The following is a 25286-nucleotide window of genomic DNA, read 5'->3' as shown; positions in this document are numbered from 1 at the left end:
CCTAAGGAAATTGTGCATTACGACAAAACGCATAGGAGTACTTACTTAATCCTTGCACCTCTGAACTGTTTGCATCCTAACAACACCTTTGGGACTCTTGTCTGCAGAACGAACGGGACGGAGACTCAGAGCCACTACAGTGGGTATACACCTCGTCCCCAGGAGCACCAATCGTGACAGCAACAGCATATTTTATACAAACAAAATAAGGGAACTGATATATATAGGCGCAATTAAGAACTGTTCAGCATCCCCTCTCATCCATACACCCTATCCACAGAAGGTCTCTTAAAAGTCACAAAAAGTGAATGAAAGAATGGCGCTATACCATAATGTCCCTATTTATAAATGAATAAATACATATATATACCTCTTTCATCCCTCATGCCTCTCCCCATATCCCTCTTTCATCCCTCTCCCCATTTCCCTCATTCATCCCTTATGCCTCTCCCCATTTCCCTCATTCATCCCTCATCCCTCTCCCCATTTCCCTCATGCCTCTCCCCATTTCCCTCTTTCATCCCTCGTGGCTCATTTTCAATGATGTCCCTCATTTTTCTCTGCTCATTGATCTCTGTTAAAAAAAATTAACTTACTAACCTGTGGAAAGCTCCGACGTCCTTTATTCATGCTCCTCTGGGCGGCTGGATAACAGGAACTCCTCCTCCATGCGTGTCACTTCTATTCCCCTGCTCAAACTGAAAATCACACTACCGTGCAGGTGCAGAGAGCCCACACACGGCTCTCTGCACCTGCGCGGTAGTGTGGTTAATCGAAGTGTTGCCGTCGGGAGTCAGCTGTTTGATTAGCTCTGCCCTAACAGAGGGGGAGGAGCTTCAATGCAACGTGGGCCTACCAGTGAATAGCCCGGCTCCCCAACAGACTAGTTCGAGGCTGGTGGTAAGGACCCATTTGTACCTATGTCCAGGATTGTTTTTTAAGGAATATATTTTATTTGTATTTTTATCCAGTTGTTGTACTGGCAGTAAAGCTGTATCTGTGATTTTATAGCCTCCTATTTTATTTCGTTGGTGAAAGTAATATTATGGTATTTCACCTTCAATATTATAAAGGAGAATTAATCACTTTTATGGATGTGTGCCATTAGGAAACACTGCACCATAATTTGTTTTTCTATTTTTATATATATATATATATATATATATATATATATATATATATATAACATGTTGAATTACACAAAGAGCATTTTCACTTCGAGTAAGAGAAATAACTTTTATGAAGAACACTGCACTACAAAACAGTAAAGAATGAACTATTGATATATAAGGACATTATGTTATAGCGCCATCCTTCCAACAGCATATTTTACATTGTTCACTTTGACGGACACTGATGTAAGTGCGATCATTTTAACCTATATTAAATGAACAGGATAGAGCATTCCACATCATTAAACACCCTGACTCCAGTAAAGTATAATGGGCACAAGACTGCATGAATATCTGAACTGAAAGAAATGAATCATTACAAAGCCTTTTGGTATTCTATCTACTCCATACACACTGGGAGTATTAAGTTAATTATAAAAGACTATTACCTGTTTTTTTCAAAACACATACAGGACCCCCCTCCTAGAGACTTATTAGAATAATTGCTACCAAATCCTGACAGCCAGATATTGGGAATAAATACTAAAACATTGTTACAATCATATGACACAGTTACAGTTTATATAGTAACCACTTTATAAGCTTGCAACACATAGGGGGTAGTCAATTGTCAGCGAGTTTTTTTTTCCCCCCGCAGCGTAAAAAACAAAAACAAATCTCCTGCGGGGTTTTAACTGCAATACCGATCGTTTTAAGTTAGCGCAGCGGGAAAACTCGTGCAATTCAACTGAAAAAGAGGGAACGCTGCCCCTGTACGTTAATCATTGTGTTTGCGAGTTTTTAGGGGCGTTTTAACGCTGTCATGTAGAACACAAAAAAAGGTTTGCATACATTTTCATACATTAGATTGCATTACACATTGATAATATCTACATTACAGTACTTTCTTTAGCACATTTTTTAATTGAACTATTTTTTACCATACAATCTATACCATGTCAAAACACATTACTACATTCATATTTGTACCAAAAACATACATAAATATAATTACTTAGTGATGTTTTTATTTTTTTTATGTTTAATTTTATTTCATTATTTCTTCACAAGAAAATCAACACAAGTTAGGCATTAGTGATAAACAAAAGTTTAACTTTTTTCCACATTATTCGATGATCTTAAATACTTTTCAGAGGTTTTTTTATTTTTAACACACCCCAAAGAGGTACGAGATAAAAACAGCATATTTGCCTGTTTTACCCACCGCGTTAAAAAACAATTGAATAGTTTTTAACGAGGCTGCCTCTCGCACACCCTATACTTTCAATAGACGTTCTAGAGTGCGAGACCGGTTCATAAAAACAACCTGAGCATTAAAAATGGAATTGAATTGTGGGTAAAGTTAACCCGCTCGAAAATGATAAAAAACAGCGTTAAAATGACTTAACGCGGTCAAAAACAAAAAAACTCGCCAATTGAATACCCCCCATATGGATTTATAGAGTATTATACAGTATAAACTGTTACAATCCTAAGTTTAAGTCTAAATACTAACCATTACACACTCGGAAAGGTAGAGGCAGCACCAGACCCATCTTATTTTCAAATAAATACAAACCAAAAAACGCAGAAGGAACATCCCTCTGCAAAGGGTCTACAGCCAGCAGTCCATACAACCCGTCCTGTTCTCTGAGCGCTGATCCTGAACCTGCATTTCTTAGCTCAATAAAACACCCAGCGCTCCAGGCACTTCATTAGAACTGAGGAGCTGCTGGTGCGGTTATAGAGGGGAGGAGCTTTTGTTCTAATCGTGGATCAGAAACTATTTTACACTTCTGTATTTATTACAAAGTGATGTATGGGTAGTTAGGGCAGGCTGGTCACTTTAGGTCCTTAACAAGGGTGGAGCATAACCGCTTTGTGAGAAAGTGTTTTGACATTGTTCAAAATGTGTAAGTAATTGCACCCAAATCATGTCCAATTTTATTTTTCTGAGTGTTCATGAATTATTAATGTTGCTGCTAATATGCTTCATTTTCAGAACCATCAGATTAAGTTTGATGGCAGCCCTGGTTTTTCTACTGTCTGTGACTTACCTCCTCACATCATGGCACTGCCCCTGTCCTCATTGATACAATCACATGAGTGGACACCATTCTGATGATCTTAATGGCCACAGGTTGTGCTAGCCTCACCCACTTCTAAACACCATGGATGAACAGCAGATGAAGATTGAATGTAATAAAGGTACTTTGAGTCAAGCACATTTTACAAACCTAGGGGCATATTCAATTAGCTTTTGGATTCGCGGTAACGCGCCGGAACAGCCGCGAAACGTAATACACGGTACCGCAATAACGTGGATTTTCGTTCGCAGCCCATAGGGTTGCGAACGAAAATCCGCGTTAATGCGGTACCGTAATACCCGCAAGAACGCGCACTTTTCGCGGCAACGCGCGTTACCGCGAATCAAAAAGCTAATTGAATATGCCCCCTAGAATCTATTTTAGTTCACTAGTGAACTGACTGTGCACAGAGTTGATAGATTCAGTCCTTGGCAACTTCTTTTTCTTTTATTTTTAACTCTCCCTCAAATCTTTGCAATGCTCATATAATGGCACCTCTTTCAAAATGTATAAAGTAACCTTGTTGCCTTCTCATAGTGGAAGCTGCATATTATTTTATTATAATTTTAGTGTCTACTGTACCAGTCAAACAGACCAATCTAATAATACCAGTGAAAAATAAATTAGTCATGGCAAGAATGGATAGTTTTATTTGTATTTTGGGCCTTTTTCTCCCTTGCTCCACAAAGAAAGACCGCAAAGGATGTCACGCAAACACAAGCGATTCAAACATACAACCAAATAAAAAATGTAAAAATGTGTACATGATAAATGTACAGATATTTAACAACATTCACTGCAGCAACAACATACCCCATTCTTATTATGATATTGGTTGTCATGTATTTACACTAGGTATAGTTTAAGTGCATAGATCAATTACATAGTGTTTTATAAATACCTGTTCCACCTGAAGAGTGAGAGAGAATACATTGAGGGCTTGTTCTCAAACACATGCACTGGTAAAATGGCACGAAAACACATTTTAGTGATGTGTGTTTACCAATACAATCTATTGTACTGGTAGTGCAAGAGCAACTGGGCGTGCTGCTAAAAGTAACATTTTAGAACGCAATGGTTGGAACAGCACTATTGAACATTCTTTGTCCAATTTTAAATGTGTGTTACATGCATTTATTAATGTGAAAAATAAAAAAAACTAGATAGATGTGAGCAAGCCATTAATGTCGGGAGTGTGTGTTGGGCTTACATCTGAGACAGGATACAGGTAGCAGTCAGAGAGCCATAGGAAACCTAAGTGTGGTTACTTTGGGCTCATTCAGCCATAGCAAAACCAGGTGAAATTATTATGAAGTTGGCTTTTATCACTCGGCCAATTATAGTTCACTGCAGGTAAGGGTGCAGTGCAAGATAGGGTTATATGAGAGCAGTTACTGACTGGTTTACTGAAAGGTGCAAACATGCATTAAACCATAGCAACAGAGAAGACGTCTGCTTTCATTGTCTAATTTGGATTTAATAAGGCTACTTTGTGTTACTGCACATTTGGACCTTTTAAGCAACGTTCGTATATAATTTTCCTCATTTCATGAAAACATAACACCATAATAATATTTGTGAACACATTTATTTACTGCATCTTTAAACTAATAGGTGACTTGGAGGTGGAAACTTCTCAGCCAGAGATTTTGGGAGTGTAAATGGCACTGGCCAATTGGAAGCAAGGGTTAATAATAGAATTCACAGCGCCTTAAAATGGTCAGGATAAGCCCCGCCCCTATGGCTGCAGAGTAAATTAGAAAACCACTGCAATCTGTAATGAAACTCTCCACTAGAAATCTACTGTATTCTAAACAGACAAGTGTGGCATTGTCCCAAATGTGTAAAATCATTTTTCTTTGTATTCATGATCGTGCCTGTTTTTTCCTTTTTTTTTATAGGATGGCTAATGTCTATTTAAATTTCTCCTCCCACTTGCTTATTAGTTCTTCTTCACTTCGCAAAGTGGATCCACCAATCTGTAATTTACATGAATTCAATAATCTCTCACTGCATTGATTTTATGTAGGACTGAACCGTTATCCTGTGTGTAACTACAGTGACCCTGCCACTGATTAGCAGACTAGCAATGCTTGTCGTGGTTATTCAGCACAGTCACATTCATTCTGTTCCACTCATTTTTTAATATATATATGTACACTAATTACAAAAGTAAAACTCTGATATACTTGTCCAAAAAGAGTGAAGGCACACAACAGGAAACTTTGGAAGGAAAGCAAAAGTCAGAAATAGATGAACACAATGAAAGTATTAGATAAGGCAGATGGGTAGAAAGACAGCTAGGTTTCTGGATTGGAGCAGACCAGACATAAATCATAAAATTCTCTATAAGTGCCTTAAACATGAGGAGATCGTATTCCTCACTTTACAAAGGTGTTTGAAAGGGAGATTTAATCTCTTACTATAAATCACTGACTGGCTGAGCATTATGGGACAGTGCCCACTGTGCTGGCTAAGGTGAGTGACCTAGAATTGGAAGAGATAAGAGTATCTTCTGAAGGGTTGCACTGAGCAGTAGACTGAATATATCCCTTCACGCTGAAGATATGCTTTTAACTCATATTTGCAGAACAATCAATTTAAGGGACGATACAGTGCCATGGCTGCCTATTCCTGCAATAAGTTAAGCACGATTCTGATCATCAGCATGAGTTTAAGCATATTCAGTTTGCTACTTTATATGCATTTTTATGCATTAAAAGCAGCTATCACTACTTTATGACCTGCATTGCATTTATGAAAGGGGCTGTCCTTTTTCAAATATATATTCTTGTTATAATAAGTGGGATTATCGAAAGACACATGTTTAATAGGCAAATTAGAAGTGTTATGACCAGTTGAAGTGTTTTAAACCTGAAAATTGTGGACACTGTACACATTTTCTTGGGGGCTCGTTCACAAGAGCACTGGGAAAATGAGTAAAGAAAACGAACATGCGCCTTAGATGTTTTGCATGTGCGTTAATACATGAAGAAAAGGGGCTTATTCACACCTGGACTAGGAAAATGGCTAAAAATGGGTTGGGTGCTTACTAAAAAAAACTGCTGAGAAATAGGCCATGTTGATAATGTAATGCAGTGGTTAAATTTCCGAAACCCGAATAACCCAATTTATTTTAGCTTTTTTAATGCGCTTTTCATGAGTTTATTAACATGTGAAAATAAAAGTGAATAGGTGTGAATGTCAAAACACCAGCTCTCTCTAAAGATCATTTACAAACTACTCACTACAAATAGCATGCAGGACACACTTATAATATACAAATATGCCCAAGTCACTGATCTGATCTTACAAGTAAACAGCTGTCAGCAGCACTAAATGCTACAGCAGACTTTCCTTTACCTGTGATACCTGTATATATATAGCACATTTCAAATGCATCATAATTGCAGCCCACAGTAAACCAAATACAAAATAAACAGATTGTAGGACTAATGTAAGTCCATATACCTTATAAAGTCCTGTATTTTACATACATGAAAAAAACGCTCTTACAAAGCTTTAAAAGTTGTTTTCATGGTTTGCATTTAGTAGCGTAACTAGGTAAAATAGGCAGTAACGTCTGTAACCAATGCCACATTAATATGGATGGGTGGGTGTCTCTGAAGAGCGAGACACAGCCCATGGCTCTCCAGCTGATACCTGCATGTCCCAGAATGCTTTGCCAGCCTTGGTGATTAGCAATAATCCCTGTGATTTCTTTCAGAAGATAGATTCATGTTTTATACATATATACAGAATGTAAAAATAATTGTGAATTATACACATAATGAGTAATTAAACTTTTGAATAATAAATATAAATATTTGAATTCATTTTTCCCCACATATTGAGAGTTGAACTATGGGTAGATCATGATATAAAAGTTGGCAGCATACAGATATGAAATGGGTAACGGTAGTGAGTAAATTAAAGCTGGACACTTCTGTTCCTCTACAACTAATGCACAGTTTTTAAGACATATTGCACATAAATGGCTTTTGTTCGTTTGACGGCTAACTTGTGCACTCACACACAATGCAGTAATGAAAAGCAGAACTAATTTCATATAGCAGTTTACAAAACAAAGCAATTCCTTTCACAAAATAATAAAAAATATATTCATATATTATTTCCCCTGAAAGTCTCCCTTGTGACCAGGGTTCAGTCCATAAATACTGGTCAGTCTGATTGTCCAGTGGAGGATGTGGGATCACCTCATGCCGTGAGGTCTGAGATAACCAATTTATCCATCTTATTATTAATCTCAGGAGCAAAGATGATTTCATCTCCTTCGTAGTCATCTTCAAAAGACCTGGAGACAGTATCAAAATAGAATATCATTTTTAGCCAATTCATTTATTTGGGAAGTAACTGTAACAAGATTTCCTGTTCTAGATGTAGTAATCTCTTCAGCCCCCTGCCTGAATTAAACCCTATGGGGACATATCCACAGCTACGATGTTAGGTGGAGCTATTCTGTCCATGCTTGTTCAAAACTGCTCCTGAAACATCAGAGTAAGGGACTCACCCCTCTTGTAAGTGTTCAGTGGCAGATTCCTCAGCAACTAGGATCTCATATTCTTCAGCCGCATATCTGTCCCAGTCTGATGGTTCTGGTGTGTCACTGTCAATGTCCTGCAGAGAGATCAGGGAAACAGGCTGTTGTAGAGTCATGGTACTATCTATTGCTGGATTGCTAAGAGACAATGGGAGTAACATAAGCAGTTACAATTAGATTTCTGTTAATGGAGAAATCCAGGCCTGGCCAACCTGTGGCTCTCGAGGTGCTGCGAAACTACAAGTCCCAGCATGCTTTGCCAGTAGATAGCCAGACGATAGCTGGCAGTGCCTGCTGGGACTTGTAGTTTCACAAACATCTGGAGAACGCCAGGTTGGCCAGGTCTGGAGTAATCAATGACCTTTGCTCCACAATACCTGTGTGTTACAAGAGCAGAGCTTAGTAATGTGCACAGGTAGAGCTGATTTCTCAGCATATTTTCATGAAGTAAAGAGGATGTGAACAAATGGTATAATGCTCTATGTATTGATATTCTCCCTTTATTAAGCAACTAGTGAATTAAGGGGATGTACAGATGTCATGATCACTATTTAATTAGAAACCAACCAAATGAGACGAGCTGACAGTACCTTTTGCACTGCAAAGGGATCTCTCTGTTCATGGTCCAGGTACTTCTCAAGGTTAAAGCAGGTGTCGTAAAATATATGACCCATTCGGCATTGTTTCAGGTCTCTCAAAGTTATTCGACCTAAAAGTGAAGGAAGGCGCAACCGTCACTTAAATTATAGCCTTAATCTCCAGGCTGCATCTCTGAAAGCACTTTCTAACCATTGTTCATTTGATGTGAATTTCTAGGCTTTTAAACAATTAGTAGGTAGTAAGAGCACATGATGCATATTAGACCATTAACATGAATTTCCATTAAGTTTTTTGTGATGACATGACAAGATCTATCTATACATTATTCCATATGGTGTATCTTGCATATAGCTAGAGATACGTTATCTGTATGGTTAACATGTCCTTTATACTGACTGAAGCACCAGAAATACAACATGCTGCCCTGAGTGGAGAGGACGTATACTAGAGATGAGCTGCGTCCAGCATGCAGGGTATAGGAGCCTTTAGACTCCTCTAGTTCGGTGTACTTGGCACTGCTACTAAAAGCTAAATCTTCATAGTTCGAGCAGTGTTTTCTAATAGAAGTTGTCAACTTAAAACCAAAAATGAAATATGTGCAGGCTGTCTATGATGAGTAAGAGAGGCAGGAAGTATAGCTGTTCTTTCTTAGCTGTAGGACATAACAGACATCAGGACACCAGTGTCTCCACAGAACACAAGGGCCAGTCCTACTACTTCCCTGTGTACTAGCTACAGGCAGTACATCTTTCATTTCCCTAGTTGTAAGTTTTTCTAATCCATTATTCTGAAGTCCTGATGTCACCAATTATAACAAAATATGAAAAGCTACTAATGTGTTATAACAACATCAATGCTTCATACCTTCCACCTCTGGTTTTACCAGGTCTAATAGCTGACACAACAGGTCCTGGAAGGGTAATGGCTCAATACCCATAGTCTCCATCTTCTCACACTGCTCTTCATAGAAGTATTCCAGTTCATACATGGATAATACACCATCTCCATCCAAGTCCATGCACCGGAACCAGTACTCAATGCTAGGAGGGCAACACATTGCAATGTTTGTACAGTGGAGATGCATTTTCATACCCAGAAATAAGAGATCCATACTACCACTTTCCTTACTTCTTTATTTTTAATGCATGTAATGTATTCACGAAGAGACCGCACAGGTAACATATTATTAACGCCCAGGACAAACTGAAGTGTACTTATTATCTGTGGCATATGGATTACTGTGCTGCACATTTTATGGGTACATTTGTGAAATTACTAAGTGAATTACATTCTGGATTGATTACAGTGCAAAATAAGCTATTGACATGTTTCCAAGGTAATTAAAAGAAAGCCAATCCCACACAAAAGTTAAAGCTACAGGAAAAGTGTTGTACTGTGGAATTGTGGGCAGGGACAAGCATTCTCCCACATGCTTTATGGCAGCGGTGGCCAACCCACGTCTCTCTCGAGCCGCATGTGGCTCTTTGAGTTTAAATTTGTGGCTCCTGGCTGGCTGCTATGCTCTGGATGCCAAGCTGTTTGAGAGGTGTGACAGGTAAGTAAAGGGCATGTGGGAAGACTGATTGGCATGCATGTATGCGCATGTTTATACTGTGTATATATATATACATATATAAAAAGGTAAAGTCAGGCCCGGCGCTCCCATTAGGCAATGTTAGGCACTTGCCTAGGGCGCCGGGCTCTGGAGGGCGCCTGGAGGGCGCCACAGAATGGTAAATGACTTTAAAACTGTGCGGCGACCGCTGACCATACCTGTCACGGCCGCCGCACAGCATTCAGATGCACGGGAAGGGGGGAAGAGGGTATTGCTCACCACTGCCGCCTCTCTGCTCCGTCTCCTCCCCTCCACTCACTAGTGTCAGTGAGTGGAGGCGGCGGTGGTGAGACAAGGTAAGGAAAGACGGGGTGAGGGGGGAGGAAGGAGGAGGGTGCCGATTTTTGCGGGGGGGGCGCCGATTTTTGCGTGGGGGGGGGGGGGGGGGCGCCGATTTTGTAAAAATGCCTAGGGCTCCATGGACCCTAGCACTGTCCCTGGGTAAAGTTGTCTCTTTGCTGTATATATAGATAGTTTTTGGCTCTTGGGCCCCGGACTGGTTGGCCATCACTGCTTTACTGCATATTTCTGAAGTTGTGCACAAATGTGCTTTAAACTCCAGCAACCAAAGTGTCATTTTTTCTAGTGCAGTTTAGAAATTAAAACAAATATGATTGGTTGCTAATCGTTAAAGCACATTTAGACACTTGACTTCATGTCAGTAAATAAGACCAAAGTGTTGTAATCTCTCATCCAGAGAAACAAGACAAGCGATGACGATTATAAACAGCTGCCCCAATGTCATTCAGACTCAACAGTGAGGGGCAGAGATACAGGCAGCTACAATGTTGGGTAGATCAAAGGAGAATAAGAAGAGGGAGAGAGAAGCCTTCGTAAGGATGAAACAGCTGTACATTAGTGGGAATATTCTTGCTTTCTATTTTAATAGTAAATATGTACATTACTTTTTCCATAGTAAGTGTCTACACTAGAGAACACTTTGTCACTTATCTTCCACAAAACATAGGCGACAATTTGTATGGTCTATAAGGCTTTCCGCAAAAGTATTTTCCCCTGCTTGGCCCTTCACCTTATTTATGTAAGCCTTTTAGCTTGATATAAATAGTATGAGTTACCATTTTCTACCACAAGATGGCGATCATATACCTTTAATTCTATGGTGGAGCAGTGTGTTAACAAAATCAGGATTTCATAAGGTCTGGGTGTTTGCCAGTTTTTGGTCTCTAAACTTGTATTTCCATGGAACATAAATTACTTGTCACATAAAATGCACTTGTGTTGCAGAACGGGATCCAAAATTTTACCTGGTGGGGTTTTTCTTGTCTTCTTCAGATATCAGAAACCAAACAAACTCTGCATAGCTCATCCTCCCTTCCCTCTGGACAGCATTCCCTCTATGGACAGATACAATACACAAGTTACAATGGAAGAATATATCTGCACAACACACTGTTTATTTCTCAGATTAAATCATTAATGGCAGAGCAGCACGACAGAGCTTTATTTCTGGAGTCTTTGTGTAGGGTTAATGAGCCAGTATGGTGCCTTTTGTGAAGACAAACAGGAGTTTGGTAGCAAGTGGGCACCTTAACAGTATTCCATGCTAGGGCAAAGCATCTGCACCCAGGTTAAGATCATGGTTTTAATGCCAAACTTGGAGATAATTGTTTTCAATAGTGGTGCCGGTTGCACAATATAGATGCACAAAAAATACACAAACTGATCATGGCTGCTGGTGCAGCAAAAACAAATACATGTACCAATTAATGCAATGTAATTTGCTCATTTGAAGAAGTCCAGACAAGCAAAGGGGTGGTGCAGATGAGGCAATAAGCTGTGCTTTCACCTGGCTTTGTAACCTACTGTGCAGGGGAAGTTTAATGAGACCTATCACTTCACGTAAAATGAGCCCCATATCAGGGAGGTTATTACCATTTTTTCCAGATTCATTCACTGAATCTCAATGCTTGGTTTAATTTGAGTTAATAATACATTTCCTTTTAAATAAGAATGCTAGTAAAATAGTTTTTACTTATTCATTTTTGAAGTCCAGAGTAACATAGCCGTGAGGGAGCCATGTTTTGAACCCCTGCAGTAACTCATCCCTACTGGCATCCTAGAGATTTTTAACTACACTTTTTGCAGTGTAATCGATAATGTCGATTTCACCCCCCATCCCCCCCCCCCCCCCCCCCCCCGAGTTAGGGCAGCCATCCAATCAGTGTTATCAAAACAAAGCGCAAAGTATATATTTAAACTTCCTTGATCCTTTGAGAATGGCCTGTCATCTGGAACTCAGTAGGTTAACACTCTAGAACTCAGAGGGTTAATTGTTAATGACTGTACTTGGATGGCTAAACGAACAACATGGATTGCGAGTAAATCTGGTGCCTGAATGTTTGCAAAGAAAGGAGTGTTTAGGTTCAATTCAATGTAACTTAAATAATTACTAAGTATTACATAAGTTGATCTACTTAAGATGTAGGTCAGCTTGTAACATTCACAAATTCATAAATAAAAAAAAATGAGTATGGCTTAATCTTAATCATAATCTAAGGCTGGGTACACACTATAGAATTTTTCGACCAATGTGTTATCTACAACGATTGCACCTACGACTGAAGTTCCGATTGGTCGGTCAATTCACGTGTAGACACACTATACACATTTTGAACGTTTTTTGCACGACTAACCGTCCAGCCAGCAATTTTTGTCAGTCATAACATCGTCTCAAAAGATTGTGATATGTACAATGTACATAATATGTGCAGTCAATACACATAAATATATATTATGCCACTGTATTTTAAAAATAATTGCACATAATACGAAATCAAATAGATAAACACTTGCATACAGGAACACATAAATGTCATATGGAGCATTTAAAACAGGTTTATTATTACTTCCTTATTAAAAGCACATTATCCCATTTAACAGACGTTTCGCTATTAATGGCTTTATCAAGGCAACCGTTGCCTTGATAAAGCCATTAATAGCGAAATGCGTGTCGGCTACACACACGCTGCCAGCTTTTTGTAAAGATAGTAGTTAGTTAAGGATTTAGGTGCTATTATGGACTAATCACTAGCTAGGAATATATCAAAGACTCCTATTTGAACTAAGATCTCTGTGATTAATACTTGCGTTACAGAGCAAAAGTAGGATTAACACATGAAAGTTAACCCTATTATATTAACACTATTGGGGTTTCCAAGCTAATTATACATTAGTCTCACAGACGATGCTGTGTATATCTGATTGCACCCATCAATACTGAAGGTGATGCATCTATTGAAGCCTACATGTATCAGTATATTGAAAATACTTCTAATTTAAGGGATAACGTTTTTCTTCTATATTCCAAATATTTTATTTGGGTAAATGCACTAATCCTTGCCTGCACTCCCTATAAAATGTATTATATTCGACTTTTGGGAGCAGCATTTTCTCTATCAGTGATAATGCTATATTGCTTACGTGATTAAGGGAGATATTATCTCCATGACATGAACAAAGATTACTAAATACACTTGTCTATATACTAAACAAAGCTGAGCAGCGCGTTCTAGCACTACTATCTGCTAGTTTTAACAGTTTCATTAAAGGTTGTCATTTTTCAATTACAGTTTGAATATTTCGCTATTTTTATTACACATTATTTGATATTATTTTAATGCATACCAGTAAAATTCAAAATAAATGTTATTAATATAGGGTTCAGAGTGCCCCACTTATGCATTCCTCCTCCTGTGTATCTATATGAATTTGAATGTGTGGGTGCACCACTTCCAGTTGGATTGCCATTATTGGGAGCTATAATATTCCTTGTTATATATATATAATAATACAAGTTAACCCGTGCATGATACTCATGCATTCTAGTCAAATCAAGCTACTTAAGGTGTTAAAAAGGTTCTTGTCATGCATTTGGGCCTAGCCCAGGCCTCATCAGGGGAAGAGCATTACTTCCCGACGCAAGCGCCCTTTTTTAACGTGGTTTTGTCCACATGTCACCACCTCATCATTTTTCTCCATCACCTCATCCTTCATCTTCATCGCCACATCCTTTATCAAGCTACTTAAGGTGTTAAAAACTCCCCACTGTCACCCCCGGCAACCACCAACCACTCCCAACTGTCACTTCTTATTCAAGAAATATATAGGTCAGTGTATAACTCTGACCAGCAGGTGGCGCTGCAGCTTGTTGTTTTTTTTTCCACACACGCCACTAGGCATTTATATAGTAGATTTCTCTGGGAGAAGTTTGAATCCACTTGGTGCGATAATTTTTTTCTTTCTCAGAAACCAGGTGTACACAGCAATATTATAAACCGATACTGAATATACAACTCCAACAATGCTGAAGAGATTTTAAATAAGTGTATTATTTTTCCTATGTAGACCAGATGTAATTTAGTTCAGCCCGAGCTTTTAATGGCTAATAACAGGCCAACAACTTGCATGAAGTTTACAAGTAAAGTAACATTATCCTCATGCCTGTCATTAAATGTAACCATTTACATATACCGTATATACTCAAGTATAAGCCAACCCAAATATAAGCCGAGGGGAGGCTTTTTCAGCATAGAAAATGTGCAGAAAATCTCGGCTTATACACGTATATACAGTATATACTGTATATTTGATGTATGTCACAAGAAGTCATTCATACAGAGTATTTAGGGCTTAATGACCCTTTAATGCTCCATCACTACAACCACTGTAAACTATATGATCTGGGATTAGGAAAAGTAAAGACAATCCATTCTGCAGGGTTGCGCTAATCAATAATTTCTTTCTGAACTTCTTTAGTGTGGCAAGTAAACTCTGATTTCCATATTCTCCATGTAGCTCGCAGGGAATAGTATAGATCCACAACATACATACATTGTATATTACTGAATGCATAAACTTTAATTTACGTAAAACCATGTTACATCATAAATCATAACCATTCATACAGCCGTCTTTCATACCAGGGGGCAGTGTTCATATCATACCGTGTAACTGCTCCAGAAAATATCCTTGCAATTATCCTGTGTGAGGAGGCTGGAAGGAAAAAGTCAAAATTATAAATCCAGAGCAAATAATACAAAGTGCCAATATTTACTGGACAATTTGCCAAGAGAAAGACCAAGCTCCTGTTCGGCACTGTGCCGGTAATACTCAGCAATTCTAACCGATTGGTTTACAAACTTCCAGGAGAAAGACTTTACAGATCACAGACAGCGGACAATGGCCTGGCCCAGTACATGCACTGATAACCTTACGGGCCTGAGTCATTAAGGCACACATACTGAGCGCATCGTGCGTTTGTTTTAAACACGCAACTTGGCTCTGCATACTCCCGATGTAAACAAGGAACAGATCTAAACATACGTGTGGTGTTCACTAAGTTTGTAGGTTTACTCTGCTATACTAGACCAGACACTGCAGGATACGCACAATACCTATGTTGAATAGAAGATCTTAAAACAGAAGGAAAAAAAAAATGAAGTAATTCATGTTACCCATCAATAATATAGGCATTTATAATTATAAATGGAAATTTAAAAAACAAAAAAATTATATATTTTTTTTCCCCTTGGAAAAACATTTATTAGGCTGTCCTTAATGTCTACTGTACATACAATACATTTTTACAGTTGCTCCTGATTGCAAACATATGTTTGCATACATACTCAGCCGTCAGCACTGGTATTCGGAACTTAAACTAGCCCCCCAGTTGGAGCAAGAGATACGCAGAAAACCAGCGTATTTCTGTTTGTGTCTGACTTTGACGTGGATGCACGAGAATGGCCCTACATGGATCCGGCCATTCCTCACCTCGTACCCTCCCCGAAATCGTAGGCTGTACTAAGTGTTTGCGCTGGAAGCTGACACGGCTGCGTTCTATTGTGTATCGTACAGTTCTGAGCATGCGCAGTGTGATTTTTGCGAACGATACGCACAAAACTGGCAGATACATTCGTTCATTAATGACTCAGACCCTAAGATCCCATGTAACCAAGAGGGGTGAAAAGTTCCACAGCACAATACAATATGGGAATATTTAATATAAATAAACAGACACTGGATTAGCAGGTATAAAAAGTCCCTCCCTGGTGCTTAGTAAGGGCCGGCTTTGTTTAAGGTTTGCCAACAGCCAGCACTCTGATCCAACAGGCTTTTTCAACACTATTAAAAGGGAGACCATAAACGTTTGTCTTCTTATAACTGCATAAAAGCAGCCTGCTCAGCACGGGTTCAGTCCTTTAGGGAAGGCCTTAAAAAACAAGCTGGCCCCACGACCTAGAGTACCAGCCCAATACTAAATGGCACCAGGTTCCTCCAGGTACCCTAAGAGTAGGTTACTACGGTAATGTAAAATAGAGTGATAAACTATTGTGACACTACAAGTGTCAGCATGCACTGACAGCAATGGCTGTTTGCCTGTTCACGCTTGTAGAGTTACTAGTGCATGCACATGAGAGCATTGTGGTGCCATAAGTGTTAAAAAAAAAATGCCCATTGCAAAGTAATAATATTACTACTACTACTGATAAATAATAATCTCACATAAAAATCTAAAATCTTCTGACACCCAAGGGGCACACCAAAGGGAATACTTGTAGTCCATGAGGTTTTCCAATAAAAACAATGAAATAAAACCCCCCATTGGATGACTGGACTAGAGTCAGCCAATGAGGCGAACTCCGGAAACCCTGGCTAGTAAATAGATCGGTAAGTAATCAGGAGCAGCTTGTCACATCACTCAGCCAATGACAGAGCGGTCACCTACACTGGCTGAGCAGTGTAAGAAAATTCTTCTTATTGGCTGCACAGCTATTAAATAGCCAGGGTCACTGGAGCTCACTTCATTCTGCAGCACATGCTCCTCAGGAGCAGTCTGGTTAGATAGAAGGGGTTTTTGTTGGAAAACTATATAGTATTTCTGTTGCATTACTATGGACCTTGGAGTGTTAGAAGATTTTTTAAAGCTATTATGGCACCACAAGTGCAAGCATGCACTGGTGTTTATGTGCATGCTGGTGCTTGTAGTACTGCAAATGCCAGCATACAATACCTGACACAGGCTGTCAAAGAATGCTGACACTTTTAGTGCCACAATAGTTTATCATTATGTTTTTACACAGATTACACTGGTGCCCAATGGCCGGGGTTATCAGGAGAAGCCCAATCTGTTTTTTTCAGACTGTTCCCTAGAACACAGAACCAGATACAGAATGGACTGGGTAGTTTTAAACTATGGCGAGGAGACACACGCTGGCAGTCTCACAGTTAATAGCATTAAAACAACCCAGCCTGTGTAGCAGTTCGCCACTACCAGGTGACCATGTTTTTTCGTCCCCTGTTCTAGTAGAAAAAAGCACAGGCTACATAGTGCAGTTGCTATTCAGTTACTGTAAGGGGGAGATAACTTAAACTGCAAACAAAGATGTACTGTAGAGGTATTACACAGTGCTGCATGCATAGTGAATGTACATGTTACAAGGAAAGGGCTATCACAGCTTTATATAATTCTGGCACCTACTCACCATGGTCATTATATCTAGCCAGGTCTTTCTGGTCAATGTATAGGTCATGGTCAGTGTCCAGTTCCCAGAACTTGCAGTAGATGACGTAGAAGTGCTCGTAGGAAAAGTAATCTGTCACCTGGTTAATGTCATCTTCTTCCTCCAGCAGAGCCAGTGTCTGTACAGTAAGAGATATTACAATGGACCATAAACACTTAAAGGGACACTGCCACTCTATATACTGCCTCAACAACTTGCAGCACTGCTTAAGAAGTTGCTATGCATTTGCGTGGTTCTTAGCTTTTCCTATGACAATACAGGACCAGGAGCCAACCTTATCCTTTCAATGGGGAAGGCAGGTGTATCATCATTAAGATGTAATATTAGGTTTCAGTGGTCACACTTCACTGATCAGCAGAGTCTGTGTAATAAAAGACACTCTACATAAGTACCAAACAAGGTCTTGTAAAACATTTTAGCAAGATCCCAGTAGACAGGAATCTATACTGATAGGGTGGTTCATTATAAGGAAGCTGATCACTGTGGTCTCCCATTATATACAATGCAGGTTATCCACCTGATCATCTGCCTATTGTTTCCCACTGACAGCTCCAGCACAGCTATAAATTAAAATAAACACAGTGGTCTTATTCTAATTGTAGTACAGCAGGACAGAAGTGAGAGCTTGCTCCAGGACAGTGACATGTGAGTGGGAAGAGCAGCAGCCACAGCCAGCTAATACATGTACAGATCAAATGAGCCTGCAGATGCAGGAAACAGTATTGCTGTGTGATACGGATAGTTAAGGTTATTATTTATTTTGGCGATTGTGTCCCTTTACTATTAAGATGATTTAAAATACACCTTAAATTAAGTAATAATAAATATCAGAGGAAAAAACTATGTTCAGCTTAGTTATTGAATATGTGAGAAAAAACATTGTGCAAATAAACACGAACTATAAATATATATAGAATATTTACATTTTTAGAGGTAATGTCAGGTTTCAGAGAAAGGGGTTAAGGGGCAAGAGTTAGAACTCTTAGGGGGGACTTCAATTAGCCGCATTACTGTAAAAAGTAAAGCGGCCTGTGCACTATCACCGATATCACGGTCATAGAGTGCGTATTTACCATTAATATGGTAACTTCAACGCTGGCTTTTTGCTTGCGGCTCCCTGAACTGCGAACAGAAATATGTGCTAAAATTACTGTATTACCAGTAATAGACTTAGTGCGACGCTGTTTCAGGGGAACTGAATTCCCCCCTAAATATACTGTTGTAATTAAATCTTAAACCAAACAATATTACTGTCAAGTTTAAGGGTCACTCTTAATCTCATAAATGAGAACATGTTTAACAGACTCTAATTCCATTAATGTAATATATAATAGCTCAGCCCTTATTAAAGTACAATGTAGTTCTGTCTTGTTTGACTGTTCCAGTTGCCGGGATGAAGAAGCCTTTAGCCCCCTTCTCTCTACCTGACCACTCTCACACTCATAGGAAGAGAAAGACCTACCTGCAGGAAATTACTTCTGCGCAGCTCGGTAGGAGTGATTCTGCCAGACCAAGACCTGTTCACAGTGTAGAATATTCTCTGAATAACCTGCAGGGTTTAATAATGAAATTTACACTTCTGGCTAAGAGGAAATAACTTCTAGCAAGTGAACTGAACTAATGAAGGATGCTTTGGGGGGTATTCAATTGTTAGCGAGACGGGTGAAATACCCGCGCTCAAAAAATATTACCGTTAATACGGTAATTACTCACTGAATTTCAGCTCACAGCTCCCTGAGCTGCGAGCTGAAATCCAGCGAGTAAATTACCGTATTAACGGTATTTACGCGCAAATTACCGTATTAACGGTAATATTTTTTCGAGCGCGAGTATTTCACCCGTCTCGCTAACAATTGAATACCCCCATTTGAGTTTTCCCAGAGTCCTCTCACATCTTACAGCTTGGGGACAAGTTCTCTATAGAGGTCTCTGTGAGCCATGTCCCTCGGATTCTATTTATTGACATTTGTCATGACACTTGCACACCTCTAAGGGGAACCTGAGGCATACTGTTACAGCACTGACGGATCACGTGATCGCTGGGGTTTCCAGAAAAGGTTGCATGTGGCCCTTCGATCCCTACCACAGGATTGTGATGTCACAGATTAGGCGAGGTCTATAATTGGATAGTAGTGTCTTATTACCATTTTGCCTATCCAGGATAAACTGCTATTTGAGCAGGAATAATAATGTGATCTGAAGCTTTGCTGCAAAAGTTAATATGCGTCACTTGTGAGGCCCCTGAAAAACGTCTGCCCACCACTCATTTAATAGTTTGCATACTACATGATAACCAAATAGTAGTAACATGTTATATGACACAGACATGTTGCCAGTTTCCACTGTGTGAATCTGCAGTGTACGTACCGTAGTGATGTATCGGGAGTGAAATTCAGGCGCTTCCTTGAGAAAGGTTAATCCAGGATGTGTGTCCACAATGTCCTGAAAGAGTGTCAGATGAATACAATTACAAAAGGAACCTGACACTGTATTTTTTTTTTTTTAACTAACTGTAAGTTATTTAGCAGTTAAGGTCAAACTAGAAAATGGATGATCTTGGTTATTATTACTATTATTTTTTATATTTCCATGCCCAATGAAGTTCACAGTCTTGGAACAAAGTGACTTCTCTAAATTCACAAGGAGTCAACACTGGTCACCTGGGTACATAACAATGAATAGTGTGAATGTATTGTGCATGACACACTGTATGAATTCCCACTTTGGTTTCCATCACATCTAGTATGTGATTTAGAAAGGAGCAGGGTTCTCACCTGGAGCAGGGGGATGAAGTCTTCTTGTTCTAAGTATCTGCAGCCTGGTTTTGCCAAAAGGTAAATGAATTTGGAAGTATCATCGTGACAGTTCTGTAATAACCTGCAAAAGGGTTAAAATATTGTACCTGTCAGAATAACACCACATATAACTGCACATGATGCTACACATCAAACACTAAATTAGTCTTATTTGTACTCAGTATATAGATTTACACAGTAGATGTCTCTAACCGCAAAAGCCACACCACCAGTTATACTGCTTTGTGTGTGTGTGTGTATATATCACTGTCACCAACTAAGCCATGAGAAACATTACAGCAGTTCTGTATTTTCTATATTTATCTCCACAAAGAATATTATCTAATTTTACTATAACTGTCATTAATTTAATTAGAAAAATGTAATTTATTATATTTATTTTGGTTCAATATTTTGCTTAGCCTGTTATTGGAATTAGCAGAAGTCACTGTTAGTACTGATGTTTATGAGGTTTAACAAGAGGCAGCAACAGACTAAAGAACAATAAATGTAATATTATTTATGAAAGTTTGTAATGAAATATGGTAGCTCAATTATATTTTATAAACTCTATAAAAAAATTGGGTCATCGTTACCCTCATTTTCAATGTCTATACCAGGGGTCGGCAACCCCTGGCACGCAGAGCTTTGTCATCTGGCACGCTGGAGCAGCTTTCAGTAACACAGGAGCTTGCCGAAATTGAACTGCTGCAGTTCCACCTGGTACCAAAACTTTTTCTGCTCATAGACGAGAGACACTGTAGCTGGCTCTCATTACATATTCAAATTCTCTCATCCTGCCCAGGAGTGCCGAGAGGGGGGAGCGGATACTAATTACTGCAGACAGTAAGCTTCTTTCCCCCTCCCATTCACCAGCCGGGAGGGGGCGTGGCTAATCGAAGGGGGCGTGGCTAATCGGGACTGCAAATCTCAGTGTCACTGAACTAATGGAGACAGGCAGCAAGGCAACAAATCAGACTGCTGCCAGGCTGCCTGTCATTTCAGAGCACAGTCGCGGAGCTATCATCCTCTGGAGATGAGGTGAGTACAAGGGACTGGTGGGTGGGGTGTGTATATAGCATTATGTATGTGTATATATGTATGGCATTGTGCCCGTGTATGATGTGTCTGGGAGGGTGACGTGATGGGTGATGTGGTAGTGGTGGTGGCATGATGCGAGATGTAGCAGTGGGGTGGTGTGATGTAGCTGACAGGTGGTGTGATGTGCCTGGGGGATGGCTTGGTGTGTTTGGGGGGTGGCGTGATGGGTGATGTGGCAGTGGGTGGCGTGATGTAGCTGAGGGGTGGCGTGATGTAGCTGAGGAGTGGCGTGATGTAGCTGAGGAGTGGCGTGATGTAGCTGAGGGGTGGCGTGATGTGCCTGGGGGATGGCTTGGTGTGTCTGGGGGGTGGCATGATGGGTGATATGGCAGTGGGTGGCGTGATGTAGCTGAGGGGTGGTGTGATGTAGCTGAGGGGTGGCGTGATGTGCCTGGGGATGGCGTGGTGTTTCTGGGGTCGCGTGATGGGTGATGTGGCAATGGGTGGCGTGATGTAGCTGAGGGGTGGCGTGATGTAGCTGAGGGGTGGCGTTATGGGTATTGTAACTGAGGGATGGTATTATGTGTCTGGGGGTGGCGTGATGTAGCTGAGGGGTGGCGTGATGTGCCTGGGGGATGGCTTAGTGTGTCTTTAGGTGGCGTGATGGGTGATGTGGCAGTGGGTGGCGTGATGTAGCTGAGGGGTGGCGTGATGTAGATGAGGGGTGGCATGGTGTGTCTGGGGGGTGGCATGATGGGTGATGTGGCAGTGGGTGGCGTGATGTAGCTGAGGGGTGGCGTGATGGGTATTGTAACTGAGGGATGGTGTGATGTGTCTGGAGGGTGACGTGGTGGGTGATGTGACAGGGGGTGGCGTGATGCGTGATGTAGCTGAGGGGTGGCGTGATGTAGCTGAGGGGTGGAGTGATGTGACTGGGGGATGGCGTGGTGTGACTGGGGGGTGGCGCGATGCGTGGTGTGACTGGGGGGTGGCGTGATGTGGCTGGGGAGGGTGTGATAAATGTAATATTTTATTATAATGCATGTATTATATAATGCATGATCTGTGTTATGTACGGTGTTTACTTATTGCTTGCTTTTCCATATTTACATTTTCCAACAGCTCCTAACATTCCAGGATCCATGCTAGAATCCAGTACCAGGTTGTGATAGCTGCAATCACAGGTAGGTGAGAGTAACACAATTTTGATACATAATGGGGGAGTTCAATTAGCCGCGAAGTGTCTCCGGGACGTCCGCAAGACACTTTGAGGCGGAGATTTGACAGAAATCTCCTCCCAAATTTCCTTGCACCTCTATGGGGTGTGAGGGAAAATGAGTGGAGATTTCTACCGTAATTGCTGGCAATGTGCGCTGCGCGATGTCTGCGTGTCACATCACCGGCAATCGGATTTCCACCAATATGTCATGTCTAACGAAGTCCAGCCATGCCCATGATGAACACGCCTCTATGGATGCGCCACCGCGGCATACAGCACCCTTGCTGCTCACCTGTGCGGGGGCCGGCCCAAAATATTTGGTGTACCGGGGCCCAAAATTTCTCTTGGCGGCCCTGATCCTGTCCTACAGCCGCAATAACATGCCAGCATAACCCCCAGTGCAACGTGCCACGTAACGTTTCTTATCACATCAGTTCATGCAACGTAACACCCTGTGCCCATTAGACGGCTGGCACATAACATTTATCAGTGATAAGTAGCAATGCCACATCTCACCCAGGGTTATAAATCACCTTTCAGTCAACCTGTCATTTTATACAGAACAAGATAGAATGTAACCACTGTCTACAAGAGGTGAGTCGCATACACTGGCTAATATGATTCGGTGCCCTTATGTCAAGTATACTAATAAATGGGGGCACTTATGTGTGACATAATATAAACTGGGGGCACTATTGTGTGGCTTAACATGAACGTTTATTTGTTCCCATTACCATTAATATTATAATTTTAACGTGATGAAACAATATATATATATATATATATATATATATATATATATATATATTATACACACACACTACTGGGCTTGAAAAGATTTTTGCCGGCGCACTGATAGAAGAAGGTTGCCTACCCCTGGTCTATACAGTAAAATGTGAGCCATTTTATATAGAGTACCTTGCTTATCTGAATGTATTTATAGTAAGTGCTTGGTCAAGTGTCTCTACAGGATAAAGTATAGCCGATAGCAGCATGAGTAGCCTAGGAATACCAAGCAATAACTTCAAAGGCCTACCCTCGCTTTTCAACAATAAAAAGCCAAACAAAGTATATATGATTTGATAATAAGACATTCTTTAGTAAAATGTCCATTTCATCTTATGCTAATGCACTTTCTACTTCTACAAAGTTATGAAAATGTGGTCACAAGCAGTAATAAACATATCCTGTACGTTCCCACATAGGGCCCGAGTCATTAAGGAAAAGTAAAGTAAAATGGAGGAGTAACTTTGCACCTTGGCAAAACCATGCTGCATTGGGGACATATTTATAGTTGGGGTAGGGCATGTCCTAGATTAACTTTAAATTTCAGTGTAAAAATAAAGCTATTAAGTATTTGTGTGCTACATGACAAAACAGTCAGCATTTTCCTTATCTGCAAATAATAAACTAATTTGCACCCCTTGCATTATTATATTTCTTTATGTATATGGCGACACAAGGTTTCCGCAGCGCCGTGCAAATACATAGTACAATACGAATAGTGGACCATACAGGGTACAACAATACAGAACGAGAAAAGTAAAACCAAAACTCCAATAGCTCTAAGCATAGCAAGTACAATGGCTTAGGAGAAGAAAAGGAATAGAGACAGAAGGGAAGTGGGCCCAGTTCATAAGAGCTTACATACTAAAGGGATGGGAAACAGACAGCAGACACAGGAGGAGTCAGTAGTTGGTATGAATTACAAGCGGAGCGTGAACAGGAAAGAGGGAGAAGGTGAAGAAGGATGGAGGTGGTTAGGTGGATGGCTGGTAGGCTTTGAGGAACAGATGGGTTTTGAGTGCCCGTTTGAAGGAGCTCAGATTATGGGACAGACAGATGGAGTGACGAAGGTTGTTCCACAGGAGGGAGCAGTGCGGGAAAAATCTTGAATTATAACATGGTTTATCCAGAAGCAAGGTTACTCCTTTCAGTTTGATATACATTCTTTAATGACTCCGGCCCATAGTGTTCAATGTTTGTGTGTACTTACTTTCTCCACGTTGCAATAAATGAATGCACAGACACAAACCCGGTTCTCTCTCCTCCAGCTGCATTGAACAGAGCAGCCTTCCAGTACAGCGGACAACCACATACCTAGAACAAGAGAGAATGGGGTTGGGTTCAATATGAAATTAATAAATTGCCCCTCCCCCTATGCGGTCTTTGCAGCTCTTGAAGGTCGGCCTGGCAGCACAGTGGCTAAGTGGTTAGCACTTCTGCCTAACAGCACTGGGGTCATGAGTTCAATTCCCAACCATGGCCTTATCTGTGTAGAGTTTGTATGTTCTCCCCGTGTTTGCGTGGGTTTCCTCCGGGTGCTCCGGTTTCCTCCCACACTCCAAAAACATACTGGTAGGTTAATTCGCTGCTATCAAAATTGACCCTAGTCTCTGTCTGTTTGTCTGTGTGTGTGTGTTAGGGAATTTAGACTGTAAGCCCCAATGGGACAGGGACTGATGTGAATGAGTTCTCTGTACAGCTCTGCGAAATCAGTGGAGCTATATAAATAAATGATGATGATGATGATGATGATGTATACGGTGTCAGAGACAAGGTCTGCTTGGCTCATTTTAGCCACCCAGTCCTGCCTGTATAAACTGAGAGCCCCAGGCACTGGGTCTGACCTTTAATGTGTACCTGTCCACAACACACACAGTGGGGGCAGTTATTTTCAGGGCTGAAACAATATTTCTGAGAATGCAGCCTATC

General features: G+C 40.5%; 1 protein-coding gene across 4 annotated transcripts in view; it reads right to left on the bottom strand.

Annotated features, from left to right (window-relative positions):
- Positions 1–3826: 3826 nt before the first annotated feature.
- PPP2R3A (protein phosphatase 2 regulatory subunit B''alpha) overlaps positions 3827–25286 on the bottom strand; it is a 159495-nt gene continuing 138035 nt past the window's right edge. For all 4 annotated transcript variants that reach the window (XM_075201532.1, XM_075201533.1, XM_075201535.1 and 1 more), the window contains 11 exons: positions 24568–24671; positions 20291–20393; positions 19884–19958; positions 18979–19065; positions 17478–17634; positions 14940–14988; positions 11241–11330; positions 9225–9400; positions 8351–8469; positions 7731–7837; positions 3827–7514 (listed from right to left, as the gene is read on the bottom strand). In XM_075201532.1, the coding sequence (XP_075057633.1) occupies positions 7418–7514; positions 7731–7837; positions 8351–8469; positions 9225–9400; positions 11241–11330; positions 14940–14988; positions 17478–17634; positions 18979–19065; positions 19884–19958; positions 20291–20393; positions 24568–24671 (1164 nt within the window). In that variant the 3' untranslated portion in view covers positions 3827–7417. The remainder of the gene's footprint in view (positions 7515–7730; positions 7838–8350; positions 8470–9224; positions 9401–11240; positions 11331–14939; positions 14989–17477; positions 17635–18978; positions 19066–19883; positions 19959–20290; positions 20394–24567; positions 24672–25286) is intronic.

Source organism: Mixophyes fleayi, chromosome 3 (assembly GCF_038048845.1).
Source record: "Mixophyes fleayi isolate aMixFle1 chromosome 3, aMixFle1.hap1, whole genome shotgun sequence".
NCBI classification, from domain to species: domain Eukaryota; kingdom Metazoa; phylum Chordata; class Amphibia; order Anura; family Limnodynastidae; genus Mixophyes; species Mixophyes fleayi.
Note: the sequence above shows the minus strand (reverse complement) of the source record. Positions and strands in the feature narration are given on the sequence as shown.